Below are 14,569 nucleotides of genomic sequence, written 5' to 3' on the forward strand. Positions count from 1 at the left end.
TATGGCTATTTATTTAAGAAAATATGAATGTGCTTATCTTACTACAACCCCTAGCAAAAAGTATAGAATCACCAGTCTCGGACGAGCACTCACTCAGACATTTTATCATGTAGAACAAACTCAGATAAAAATCTTGAAAAAATAATGAATTAGTTCAAAAGTTAGCATTTATTTTACGTAAATACGTCGAAGGATGATGCTAGTCTGTCAGTCAATGTGGCGGCCGCCATATGTAAACAGAGCTTTTCCGGTGAAAATTCTTGTGAGTAAATGCTTAAATCCCTGAATTCTTTATGGATATGGACGTAAAACACCAAACCAAAGTTCCAGCATCATAGCCTTGTCAAGAGTCAAGAATCTGCATTGGACAAGGTGATGATGCCGGAACTTGTGCTGTTCCAGTGAGATTTACAAAGATGACTGCCTGAAGAAAACATCAAAATTCCTTCAGTCTTTGACGATATAGGGTTCCATGTCAGGCAAACGCACTGGGGAGATGGCTGTAGTTAAATCTTCAATAAATGCACAAGTTTTCATTTAAATTTTAGACAGCTTTCTTATCCCTTCAATCGAAAATATGTCAGAGACAGTCACTGTTTTTAAAGAGTTCAATGTGAGGCGATATTACCAAACAAGACACGCTGACATGTACGACAAGATTACAGGGAGGATACGTTGTGAGAAATTGAAGCAACTTGAAGCTAGTTTATTTCACAGTAGTATTTCGCAAGAGCCCGAGAGTCGAAAGAGAATGCCACAAAGGCTAGTTGTGAGATTGTTGAAATTATTCATTTTTAAAAATAATAAAGCAAATGTGACGCACAGAATGGCTTGCTAAAATTTGCTTAAATATATTGTTCTTAGGGCTGTCAAATGATTAAAAATTTTAATCGAGTTAATCACAGCTTAAAAATTAATCGTAATTAATCGCAATTCAAACCATCTATAAAATATGCCATATTTTTCTGTAAATTATTGTTGGAATGGAAAGATAAGACAAGACGGATATATACATTCAACATACTGTACATAAGTACTGTTTATTTGAACTTTGCTTATTATAACAATAAATCAACAAGACGGCATTAACATTATTAACATTCTCTTAAAGCGATCCATGGATAGAAAGACTTGTAGTTCTTAAAAGATAAATGTTTGTACAAGTTATAGAAATTTTATGTTAAAACCCCTCTTAATGTTTTCGTTTTAAAAAAGTTTGTAAAAATTTTCAATCAAAAAATAAACTAGTAGCTCGCCATTGTTGATGTCAATAATAATTATGGTGCTGAAGCCTGAATCCCATAAAATCAGTCGCACCAAAGCGCCAGCAGAGGGTGCAAAAACACCAAAAAACACTAACAAGTGGAAATGACACTTTGCTGTCATTCTAATGTTTCAGCGGGGCATGTGCGTTAAATGCGTCAAATATTTTAACGTGATTAATTAAAAAAAAAAAAAAATTTTAACGCCCGTTAACGCGATAATTTTAACTGCCCTAATTGTTCTACATAAAAAACGTCAGCCAAGGTCGGCCCCCCACATTTTTACGACACCAAATCTGGCCCCCTTTGCAAAAAGTTTGGACACCCCTGCTTTAAATGGTTCCTCTATTTTTTTTTATTTTTTCTTAAGTATTTCACTAGCTTTCTCTTCTTTCACTGCCCAAGAGCCACAATTGCGAGCGGCTTTGCACTATAGTACTGTACTGCATTGGCATGTGCTACTTCAATCAAAAATAAGTTTAATCACGTAGCATTCTTTTTCTTTTAAACCTTGATTTTTTTTTTTTACAGGAAGCTTTCCCACACTTTGGAGCTTCTTCACACACATTTGAATCGAAGCAAAAAAGCAAAGCAGAAAAAGCAGCATAATAGACCTAAAAACCTGTGCTCAAGGCTCCATATTTTCCTTCAGAGGTAAATGCTTTAAATCTCACAGTGCACATTTTCCACACGAGACTGTGAATTGTGACAAATGTGTTTGTTCAGGAACCTCAGACAGTTCCGAAAAGTTCAGGTGAAGAAGGGAGGCAAGAGAAACCGAAAAAAGAGGGCAAGAAATGATTCTCAGGGTCCTCGCGTCACCAGACAGAAGCGTCACCTTGGCAACAGCCTCCCGCAGAACAACAGTGGACACCGGTCAGATCAGAGCAGGTTTCACTCGACTTCCGAAGATATGGACGTTAAAGGACAAAACATGGATGAAGGCGACAAAAATGCGACTGTGAACGTCCATCCGTCGAAATCGTTGTTGGAAACATCAAAGCTTGGCTACACTGCACAGAAGCAGAGAGCACCAACAAAAAAGACAGAATTTCAAGAATTGCTCGCCCAAGTACGTGGCAACAGGAGCACAATTTTTAATGAAACCCAGTAGATACTTGCTCCTTTTCTGGTAAAAAAATCATTCAAATTGTTTGTTCCTATTTTTCCTGGCAAAGGAAGTGTTTCTTATGAGGTGTAATCCAGTTACGTTAGTTTATATGTTATTGCATTTTTGAGTCTATTTAAAGTTATAGTTGACAATAGTTCAGAATAAAGGAAGTAGAATTCCATGTTTTATTTATACCAGTGAAGGTTTTCTACATCCTTCAAAGACTTCGACAAATCACTAATTCAACACCTTCCCTATAGTGCAAGAAAACAGTTAAACCGTTTCATGCACGAATTATGTTTTTTTTCCTTAAATGTTTGTATTACAGTTCAAAGATTTATTTCTGTCTGGCCTTTTTGTGCTAAATTAAAAGCATAGTTTGCAAGTTTTGCATTGTCTATTGAGCCACACAAATTACAAAAATCGATTAAATTGCACATACATACTCTAAATTTCTAGAAATAAAGTTTTGTTTACAGTAATTTTCTATTATTAACTCATTTATTTTCACCAATAAGAAAAACAGTCCCGATGTCGGCCTCTTAAAAATCAGTGGCAGGTGTCCGTCAGTCAACGTGGTTTACTGAGGAATGTTGTTTCTGAGATTTGTAAACCAGATACTTGTGCGCATAGAGGAAAGGAGAGGAAGTTGAGATAAGGGGCTGGCACTCTTCAGAAAGTATAACGCTTTGAATTTAGGAGTTGGTTTGCTGTTTGTTTATGGGATTAGTATATAAAGAGAGGATGGGCATTGACAGCCGAGACAGGAAGTGTGTCTGCAGACCAGCTCCACAATGCACAAAACCGATACGTTTCAAAAGGGTAACCAAAATACTGTATTGGGAGGAACAATCGATGACATTGACTTTTTCTGTATAATAGCACACTGAGCAAACCACCGCACTAGGACTGCTTGCACAGTCTATGCACCATTGCAGTGAAGTTTAAGAAATGTTGTCCCGCATGTAAAGAACAATAGGCTGCTGTGATTTAAGATTAAGGCCTACAATGTTTAACTTTTTTATTGTGTGGCTAAGTTGTTTTTTTTTTTTTTCTTTTTTAATCTCTGATTTAGATATCTATTATACTACAGCCAAATTCCAACGAAGTTGCGATGTTGCCTTTAACAACATTTAAGGACACTAACTGTTGAAGCTTTTTTGGTGGAATTCTTTCAAATTTTTGCCTGATGAACCGCATCAGCTGTTCAGAAGTCCGGGGTCTCCATTGTCGATTTTACGCTGCATAATTCGCCACACATTCAATGGGAAACTGGTCTGAACTGCGAGCAGGCCAGTCTATTATCCGCACTATTTTGCTATGAAGCCACGCTGTTGATACACATGCAAAATTTTGTAACGTCAAACTGAAAAAAGCAGGGGTGTCCATCAAAAAAGACTTTGCTTGTATGGCAGCTAGGGTTGTTCCGATCATGTTTTTTTGCTCCCGATCCGATCCCGATCGTTTTAGTTTGAGTATCTGCCGATCCCGATATTTCCCGATCCGATTGCTTTTTTTTTTGCTCCCGATTCAATTCCAATCATTCCCGATAATTTTTCCCGATCATATACATTTTGACAATGGATTAAGAAAAAAATGAATAAAACTCGGACGAATATATACATTCAACATACAGTACATAAGTACTGTATTTGGTTATTATGACAATAAATCCTCAAGATGGCATTTACATTATTAACATTCTTTCTGTGAGAGGGATCCACGGATAGAAAGACTTGTAATTCTTAAAGGATAAATGTGACTTTGTATATTGTGACTAAATATTGACATCTAGTGTAATTGTTGAGCTTCCAGTAAATGATACTGTAGCCATTTAACTGTTCTGCCCAAATGCATGATGGGAAGTGCAACCATGACTGCGTAATGGTACCAATTGATATATGTTCTCTGCGTTGGGAAATAACATAGGGTGTTAAGAAAAAGATCAGTTACTACCTTTCTTCCCCACATCGCTTCCCATGATATTTCTAATCGTAGGGAGAGGGATTGTAAGGTTTTAGCCAATTAAAAAAAGGCTCCAAAGGCTGCCAAAATTCTCTCTACTCATTTTACGCTGCCTTTTAGCTCTATGTATATAGGTAACACGGCGCCATTACAGATTGAACGCGACAATGCGTGAGTGGGTCGTGCAGCGCATGCGTTAAATATTTTAACGTGATAAATTTTTTAAAAAATTAATTACCGCCGTTAACGGGATGAATTTGATAACCCTACCTTAAGCCTAAACTAAAGACTCTGGATGAGTGTAACATATTATGTCTGTAACGTTAAATACAGTTAGAAAACGATTTAATTAAAAAATATATTTAAAAAAGGCATGTCCGATATTTTTTTGCCGATTCCGATACTTTGAAAATGACGTGATCGGACCCGATCGATCGGCATCCCGATCGTTCGGGACATCTCTAAATTGGCAGCATGTTTCTTCAAAACCTGTATGTACTATTCAGCATTTACAGCTGTCTAAATTACCTAAGCCATTGGCAATAATGCCCACCCATACCATCATAGATGCTTGCTTTTGAACTTTGTGTCCTTAACAGTCTGGACGGTTGTTTTCCTCTTTGGCCCGGAGGACAACGTCCACAATTTACCAAAACAATTTGAAATGTCATCAGACCATAAAACACTATTACACTTTGCATCAGTCCATCTTAATGAGCTCGGGCCCAGAGGTGGTATTTCTGGGTGTTGTTATATGCTGTTTGGTTTGCATCATAAAGTTTTGTGTTGCACTTACAAATGTCGCACCGAACTGTACTTACTGACATTGGTTTTCAGGCGTGTTCCCCAGCCCATGTGATATTCCTAACACCTTCATCCTTTGATGTCATTTTCTGATAGAGAGCTGCTTGAGGAATTAATGGTCACGGGCATTCGATGTTTTCAGCCGCTTGCATGCAGTGATTTCTCCACATTTTCTGTACCTCTGGTTTGTCACATGTGGAGAAGGATTAAAAGACTGACAGTAGTACAGGTTTAGGTTTCTCTCTAAACCTTCATTTTTGTCCTTGTCAAGCGGAAGAAAGTTTTCTGCCATCTAAGATTTAATGTTAATAATCAGTGGCGCCTCCAGAAATTTTTCATAGGGGTGGCCAGATGGGGCCACTTAAAATCTTGGGGTGGCCAAAACTAAAAGCCATAATTTCAGGTTTTCATTATATTATTGCAGTAAAAAGGTCAGGGGAAAACTATCAGAAAGACTTAAGGACACAGCTACTGATATACTTTGGTGTATTGTGTAATATTTGATTTTACTAATGATTTAATGTGCATAGTCCGTAACTGTCCAGTCAACATTATGAGTCCCACAATAATTCTGTTTTATTGTGTTATGTATATATTAGGCATAAGGTGTACATTTAACTAGGGCTGTCAAACGATTAAAATTTTTAATCGGGTTAATCACAGCTTAAAAATTAACTAACCGTAATTAATCGCAATTCAAACCATCTCTAAAATATGCCATATTTTTCTGTAAATTATTGTTGGAATGGAAAGATAAGACGGATATATACATTCAACATACTGTACAAAAGTACTGTGTTTGTTTATTATAACAATAAATCCACAAGATGGCATTAACATTCGTTCTGTGAAAGGGATCCACGGATAGAAAGACTTGTAATTCTTAAAAGATAAATGTGAGTTTGTATATTGTGACTAAATATTGCCATCTAGTGTATTTGTTGAGCTTTCAGTAAATGATACTATAGCGACTTAACTGTTCTGCCCAAATGCATGATGGGAAGTGGTGCAACCATGACTGTGTGTGGTGGCTGCAAATGCTATATCTTCTCTGCGTTGGATGCACTACAGCAGTACTTCTCAAATGGTGGGGCGCGCCCCCCCAGGGGGGCGCAGAGCGATGCCAAGGGTGGCGCGAGTGACCTCGGGGAACATGCTTTTTTTTTTTTTTTTTTTGCCGTACTAGAATAAAGTGTACTTGCACATCCACTCCGTGGGTGGCAGTGGCGCTCTCATTTTCAAAGTGCGTGCAGTATTTTTGAAGTAAGCAAGAGCACACGGAAGAGACTTCGTGTAGAGCTGGACTCACGCAGCGACCCACAGTCTTCTCCGGTTCTCACGTGTCTGTCCAGCCGAGAAGTGCCGTTTTCGGCTTGGGATCGTCACGACCACCACCCTCACCTCCGGTTCTCCCTCGGCCGCCGAGAATGCGCTTTTTTGGGCCTTTTGGCTTTGACTTTTAATATAGTGGGAAATGAGGAAAGACCACTGTTTACTGAGTCTAAAAATGATTATAGCGGAGAGTCTGAAGCCAAATCAGTTAAGACGCCACTTAAAAACATTAGACCTCAATCTCACTGATAAGCCACTTGATTGTTTTTCAGCGAAAACGTGCCGAATATTGCTAACAATCGTCCCGCTTTGTCAGTGTTATATCAGTAAAGCAGTGAGCACTGTGGTGAATCAGCGAAAATAAAAACTTTCCTTCTGTCCAAAGACACTTTTTCCCCCCTTCTATTCAGTTTTGTTTTTTCGGTCAAATTTTTTGGCATGTTGTCCTGAAGAGTAAATGTTTCTAATCAATTTGAATTTTTTATTATTTACTGATTTTATTACATTTTATTTTTCAGTATCAAATGGTCAAAAATGTACCTTGAGTGTAATTTTACAGTTTGGATGTGACTTTTTTTTTTTTTTTTTTTTTTTTTACTTCAGGCAAATTGATGCGCGTGAAGTCTTTTCTGTTACAAGCAAAACAATGTTAATAAAGTTATACTTTATTATAAGTTGATCTATGTTACTTTTTTTCTTTAATAGAAAAAAGGACACAGTGTTAGGCTGAGGCGTACTTATAATAGTAATATTATAGACAAATGATACTATTTACAGTGGCGGCAGAGAGTTGGGGGGGCGCGAAACATTTACGTCTTCCTTGGGGGGGGCGTAACAGAAAATAATTACTACAGGGTGTTAAAAAAAAGATCAACTCCTGTCATTCTTCCCCACGTCGCCTCCCACAATATTTATAGTTGCTGTGGGAGAGATAACAAAGCTTTTGCCAAAAAGTACGGCCCCAATGAATGCTTTTATCTACTCCACTCACTTGACACTGCCTCTTATCTCTGTATATAAGTAAAACGGCGTCATTGTAGGCTGTTTGCGGCAATGCGTGAATGAGTCGTACTGTGAATGCGATAATTATGATAAATATTTTCACGTGATTAATTTTTTTAAATTACCGCCTGTTAACGCGATAAATTTGACATTTAACAAAACGAAATAAATGCATTAATTTATTAAATGCATAACTGATGCTACAACAATCTAACGAAATACTGGCAAGCGGGGTGGCCAGTGGGGTGGCCAACCAATTTATAGGGGTGGCCGTGGCCACCCCCTGGTGGCGCCACTGTTAATAATGCAGTTGTGTCATCAGGAGACCCAAAGATGTAGAATTGCTTATCAGCGTAACTATAAAAACCTACTCCATGTATGCTGACGACACAGCCAAGAGGGAGTGTTTAGGGATTAAAAAGCACTGGACATAAAATTGAACCTTGGGGTACACCAGATGACCACCTGAGGAAGCAGGTATCCATACACACCATAAAAGTTCTGTCTGTGAGGCAAGAAGTGAACAATTTGTGAACACCACCACAGCGGCAGATATTTCTGAGACATGTTAAAAAATATATAGTTTGCTGTATTAAAGGTGGCACTAAAATCCAGTAGAACCAAATAATATTCTTGCTAAATCATAATTTAGTCTGGGATCATTTAAAATCTTACATATTATTAACGTTCATATCTTGGACAACATCATCATCCGTGACGCAGTAAGTGAACCTCCCACCATATACACGCACATTGTCTGTACCTCTCCTGCGTTCTTTCCGATTGCCAATAGACCTTGGTCATCACAAAGCCGGGGTCTCAGGGCCAAAACAATTCAAGCGGCGTGTACACAACGGACAGCATCCTGCGATAGAAGCAGTATCAGCACCTGACACCTCAAAAACAGGAAAAGCATTTCGGCAGGAACACAGATGGGTCAGAGTGTTTGAGGGAGGAGCATCACCGTGGTATATAACATGTCCTCTTGAGTTCCAACCTCACTCTGCCGGGAAAGGAGAGTTCATCATGTCATACTATGAGGTAAGTGTTCTGTAGACAAATTAGGGCAAAGGAAATTCCTTCATACAGTATGTGTTTAATCATCACTGTGGTTTGCAGCATATCCTCTTTGAGTACGAGTACAATGACACAAGTTCTGGCTCTGGTTCTGGTGATATTGGGGTGGATCTGGAGGAGCCTTGTGAAGTGGAGCACCTGATGACGTCTGACTTTCAGCAGGTCTTTTTGCCTGTGGTCTATGCTCTGATTTTCCTCCTGGGCATCACTGGAAACGGTCTGGTGGTCTTTGTTCTGGGCTGCCAGCGCAGGTGAGACACCCGGATGACTTTAGGGTCAAATACTTTTTGCTAACTTTGCTTGTTATCAGGTCGAAATCCAGCCTCACTGACCGGTACCGGCTTCACCTCTCAGCTGCCGATCTGCTCTTTGTGCTGGCGCTTCCATTCTGGGCGGTGGACGCAGCACTGGCTGACTGGCGCTTCGGTGCAGCCAGCTGCGTTGGTGTACATGTGATTTACACGGTCAACTTGTACGGCAGCGTGCTTATCTTGGCTTTCATCAGTTTGGATCGATACCTAGCAGTGGTCCGAGCTACAGACACCAACACGGGTGGCTTGAGGCAGATGCTGGCACACAGATTGGTCTATGTTGGTGAGTGTCTCTATTTATTTGTGTACAAGGTCCACTATATCATCTCCTTGTTTTCTATTGGTCTCCATTAATCTGTGTTTGGGCAATTTATGACTGCAGGTGCATGGTTGCCAGCTGGTCTACTGGCCGTTCCTGACTTGATATTTGCCCGGACACAAGAAGGAGGCGAGGGAAGCACCCTCTGCCAAAGATTTTACCCAGCGGAAAATGCTCCTCTCTGGGTGGCAGTCTTTCACCTGCAGCTCGTCCTCGTGGGCCTAGTGATCCCGGGTCTGGTGCTCCTGGTGTGTTACTGCGTCATCGTCACCAGGCTGACTCGAGGCCCTCTCGGTGGCCAAAGGCAGAAGCGACGAGCAGTGAGGACCACTATTGCGCTGGTGCTCTGCTTCTTTGTGTGCTGGCTGCCCTACGGAGCTGGCATTTCTGTGGACGCAATGCTGCGTTTGGAGGTTCTTCCCCGTAGCTGCAACCTGGAAGCGGTCCTGGGCGTGTGGCTGGCGGTGGCAGAGCCAATGGCGTTTGCTCATTGTTGCTTAAACCCGCTGCTTTATGCCTTCCTGGGCGCAGGTTTCAAGAATTCAGCCCGCAGAGCCTTAACTCTGAGCCGAGCATCCAGTTTGAAGGTTTTACCGAGAAGACGCAACGGGGCCTCAACAACCACTGAGTCGGAGTCATCCAGTTTGCACTCTAGTTAATGTTAGATTATTCTGCGAATGTGTGTGCATGTGTTTATTAGAAAGAATTTTACACAGGAACAGTCTGCTGGCAGACACCTCTCACTTCTTTTGTAAATACTCTCTTTTTGGATTCCTGTACAGTATTCCCGTGCTTTCACTGTATTATAGTAGTTTATAATAAATAAGACAAAAACATGTGAAAGTGTTGTGTCATGTTTCTTATTCCTCCTGGATGACGACTTAATTACAAACGCATGAAATCAAGGGTGTAAGTTTTGTCTCAATATTGGTAGGGACGATATAAAAGCATAACCTGCATGTACACTTTTTGCTGGGGATGGGACATTAATAAGACCAAACAGATTGGGTGAACGGGGGTTAGGAGTAGATTTCTCACGAATATAAACCTAATTAATTAATAGGCTAAATGATCAATGCAAAATAAATCTGTGTTGTACTAACTTTCTTGCGTATTGGTTCAAGTGATACACCATTCGATTCATACCTTTGTTTTCAAAAACTACTAAAGAAACATTTTGAAAACTTCCAGAATAAATGTCTGGATTTTTTTTAGCAAATTTAAATTGCAATATTTTAACATAAATTATATTAACATAATAAATACAAACTTAATAATATTCTCTTAACTTTCCAGGAATGCAAAAAAATAAACATTTGGCGTAAGACCACTCAAAATTGTCGGTCTAGATATAGAAAATAAATTAAATTTAACTAAAAAAACTTCTTAGTCACGTTATAATAAAAATACAGTAAATAAAAATGGAGGCTTCCTTTAGGTAAAACAACTCTTTTTGTCCACAAGCACAGTCAAACTCAACAAAAAATGAAAACTTTTTACCTTGATAATGATTAATATGATTATCTAAAAAAAATGTCTGCATAGGCTGCAAATATTTATTTATTTATTTTTTAAATAATGTAGAAAATAAATTAATACATTTTTAATAAATGCATCAGCCAATCAAATGTGCGTTAGAGGGGGAAAATGGACCGGCAGTTTAAGCAAGTGAAAAGGGGTAAATGTAAGTCTGAACATAATGAAAATAATTCACTTGATAACGGTAAGGTCAATTCTATCCTTACAACAATGGGAAGACAATCTAAATTACCTATATAACTGAATTCATTATATAATTAAATAAGGTTGCTTAAAAGTTGGCGGGGACATCCTAAAAGCATCCTAAAAGTTGTTAGTGTTTTGTCCCTACCGTCCCTATGCAAACATACGCACTTGTATTCATTACAAACATACACTTTATTTATTTATCAATTCATGCCAACAATATATAGTGATAAGAAGAACCATTAAATGCTTAACCAATTGAAAGGCAGAAGGTACAATAAACCTGTGACGCAATGTTGCCAATGATAGAAGTCACGCCGTTGTTCAGTGTTCAATTTGGCACACCTACATTTCAAACTGAGTAAAAGTATTTCACTATTCATACTTTTTTATTACATTTGTGTTTCGATATGACATGATAGTAAAATGTATGTCTTGACTCACTAATTGTTAGGAAACACTGGATTCATGCATGGCCTCCCAAATTTACACTTATGACCAACGGTACCACAACACATTACCGTTATAAATTACCATATGAATCCAGTTAACACTTTGTACGAGGAAATATTTGATGGTTCAGTGCATGTGATAGGAAAATGTCGCAATCCACAGTATATCGTGTGCTTAATCTCAACACCCTTGTATAGCAATACTTCATGATCAGCCGACTGAATCCACATATTTAAAGCCGCTGATGCCAAGCATGGATACAATAAAATTCCTCTGTAAAATGACGCATGAAAATGGGTCAATCAGCCATATTGTCTGTGGACATGTTTGTGCGTGAGTCTGACGTTTTCTTCTGAGACACAAATCTGTTGTCACAAAAGGTTGTACGACATCCATTGAAAATTAAAAATGGGCAATTAGCCCCCATATTTTATATAAAAAGATTCTGTATTTTTGAATACCTGAACTGTATACTTGAAATATATTGCAAAATATAGTGCAATGTTTTGGAGCATGGACTTGAGAAAGACAACTGGAGAGCACAAGTAGTTTTATGGTTTCATATTACGTTTATTTGTTATAAATTTGATGTTTTAAGTAGTACCCTTCAAGCATGGCTAATGTGGCACTCAAGGGTGTACTTTGAGTCGAACATTGGGGGGTTGAGAATTCTACCTGAAGCAGGTCTGAGGACATAACCTGCATGAAAAAAAATCTTTAAAAACTGAAACATGCATAATATTTACAAACCAAGGGCGTAGGTTTGGTCTCAACATTGGTAGGGGCCATATAACAGCATAACCTGCATGTACACTTTTTGCTGGAGACGGGACATTAATAAGACCAAATAGATTATTGAACGGGGGTCAGGGCTACATTTCTCATGAATATGAACCTAATTAATTGAAAGGCTAAATGATCAATGCAAAATAAATCTGTACTGACTTATACTAACTAGGGCTGCAGCTATCGATTATTTTAGTAGGCGATTAATCGATGAACTAGTTAGTTCGAATAGTCGAGTAATCGGATAAGGAACATAAAATATTAAAATATCTGACCTGAGCCTCAAATGGTATTAAAAAAAAAAAAGAGGATAAATGTACAACAAAACAACAATTGGCTAACTTACATGAGAAAAGTCCGTTAGCTTAAATGCTGTAAAATGCCAAGGTTTTTTTTACAATGCTCTTAACAAATAGTTCAAACACAAAAGAACAGCTAAATATACCTTTAAACTAAATTACAAATGCATTAAAAAAAACATTAGCTCAAACAAAAACTTAGCTTATGTTGGCCTTAACAGGGAGCAGCTGCATTCAGACAGAGGACAGTGTATCCACCCAAATTAATAAAACTAAATGCAAACACTTTCAAAACAAACCATTACAATGCCACTTAAATTAAACGAATACTCGAAGCAGCAAAATTTAAATCGAATATTTTTTTTCTAATCGAATACTCGAGTTAATTGAGTAATCGTTGCAGCACTAATACTAACCTCATATGTATTGGTTCAGGTGATACAACCTTCGATTAAAACCTTTGTTTTCAAAAACTACGAAAGAAACATTTTAAAGTGCAAATCCCTTTATTAAAAAAAAAAAAACAAAAAAAAACAAAAAACGGGGAGCTATCCAAGAATGGGTCCACTTCTGGGGGACATTGGAGTACCCCTAGACGCAAACTAAAGTATTGTAATATAAGTGATTTTGGGGAAAAAAATTGCGATATCCAAGGACAGATCTACATCTGAGGCATAGTAGACTGGAACCAAAGTACTGTCATGAAATTCTGTTGTGTGATTTCATTTCACAGTTTTTTTTTTCATGTCAGTGTCTCCCTGAAGTGGACTCATTCTTGGATAGCTCCCAATTTGTTGGTTTTTTTTTGTTTTATTTTCAAACAAAGGGACTTGCACTCTGAAGCCACCGCGTTGCATTATCGTAATGCACATAATGCAAACAATGATCTGAATGAGGGTTGGCTAGCTTGACTTAGTTGTTCCTTGTGGAGGCTGGCCTGACCACAGTAGTTTTGCAGGTCACACAGTTTAATGTTATGCTAACTGATTCAGGTCAGACTTTCAGTAGCAAAATTAGTGGTGTTTCCCCCTACCTCCACAACATTGACGTCTTTTTACATTACAAAACTTCTAATAACCCTCTTTTTCTAACAGGGCGGAGGAGGCGGAATTTTGTTCACATGAATCTGTCGCGGATGTGTTAGTGTGCGTCTGTGTGGCGGGAGGGGGAGAGGGGGTCAAGTCGTCAGCCAATCAAACGTGCGTTTGAGAGGGAAAAAAATGGACTGGCACATTCAGCAAGTGAAAAGAGATAAATGTGAGTCTGAACATAATGAAAATAATTCACTTTATAATGGTAGGGTCAATTCTATCCTTACAACATACGGGAAGACAATCTAAATTACCTATATAACTGAACTCATTGTATAATACAAATAAGGTTGCTTAAAAGGGACAATTTGAGCATCCTGAAAAGTTGGTAGAGATATGTCCCTGTCCCTATGCAAACCTACGCCCTTGTTACAAACATAAACTCAATTTATCATCTCAAGTAAATAAACATTAACACACATAGGCTGCATGAGCCTCTCAGGTAGAGAAAGAGCACTAGTATCGTAAATAAAATACAGCATATGACGAGTACACGACCTTAGTACTTGAGTAAGAGTCCAAATACTACTGGTCAAAATTTACTCTGTTACCTGTTTGGATAACCGGCAAAGATAGTCGTATAGTCTGCGTTCCCACCCATTTTTAAAAAATCAACAATGATTTTTAAAACATGTAGTGTGAGGCCGGCATAAACAGGGTAGTTTGTCGTGAATCTACCTGAATGGCTATTTTGCTTTATAGCTAAGACATAGCAATGCAGAAAGTTATTTTTCATTCAACATTTGACTTGTGGGTGGGACTGGAGCCCTAGCAGTATCCTACCTACTGTTGGGGAGACTTGTCATTATTTTCCAAAACCAACCATTTCAAATTGTTGGTTACACTGATCTCTTCATTATACCATTGTGAATGCGTAACCAAATCTTGGTGTGGTAGGGGAGGGGGGTCTGAAAAATGTTACTATTTTTTACTGCTATTGCAAAAATCTACCACATTTTCATGTTTATATTACTTAATATTAATCATTTATTTTAAATAATTATGATACAATATTGTAAAATTATTATATTA

General features: G+C 38.3%; 2 protein-coding genes across 5 annotated transcripts in view; both read left to right on the top strand.

Moving 5' to 3' along the window:
* Nucleotides 1-6,301, top strand: part of si:ch211-227n13.3 (uncharacterized) — a 22,377-nt gene extending 16,076 nt beyond the window's left edge. For 3 of the 4 annotated variants that reach the window (XM_057857547.1, XM_057857546.1, XM_057857548.1), the window contains 2 exons: nucleotides 1,794-1,916; nucleotides 1,989-6,301. In XM_057857547.1, the coding sequence (XP_057713530.1) occupies nucleotides 1,794-1,916; nucleotides 1,989-2,376 (511 nt within the window). In that variant the 3' untranslated portion in view covers nucleotides 2,377-6,301. The remainder of the gene's footprint in view (nucleotides 1-1,793; nucleotides 1,917-1,988) is intronic. The other variant, XM_057857549.1, reaches the window with a different exon arrangement.
* Nucleotides 6,302-8,444: 2,143 nt separating this feature from the next.
* LOC130929993 (C-X-C chemokine receptor type 4-like) lies at nucleotides 8,445-10,004 on the top strand. The gene is made up of 4 exons (XM_057857649.1): nucleotides 8,445-8,517; nucleotides 8,596-8,804; nucleotides 8,864-9,147; nucleotides 9,247-10,004. The coding sequence occupies exons 1-4, from the start codon at nucleotides 8,503-8,505 to the stop codon at nucleotides 9,840-9,842; spliced, it is 1,104 nt and encodes a 367-aa protein (XP_057713632.1). The 5' UTR covers nucleotides 8,445-8,502; the 3' UTR covers nucleotides 9,843-10,004.
* Nucleotides 10,005-14,569: the final 4,565 nt, after the last annotated feature.

The sequence above is a fragment of the Corythoichthys intestinalis genome, chromosome 14 (assembly GCF_030265065.1).
Source record: "Corythoichthys intestinalis isolate RoL2023-P3 chromosome 14, ASM3026506v1, whole genome shotgun sequence".
Lineage (NCBI taxonomy): Eukaryota > Metazoa > Chordata > Actinopteri > Syngnathiformes > Syngnathidae > Corythoichthys > Corythoichthys intestinalis.

Coding starts and splice junctions, on each gene's coding strand:
- LOC130929993 (XM_057857649.1), top strand. Junction 8,805..8,863: donor GTTCTGGGCTGCCAGCGCAG/GTGAGACACCCG, acceptor GCTTGTTATCAG/GTCGAAATCCAGCCTCACTG. Junction 9,148..9,246: donor ACACAGATTGGTCTATGTTG/GTGAGTGTCTCT, acceptor TTATGACTGCAG/GTGCATGGTTGCCAGCTGGT.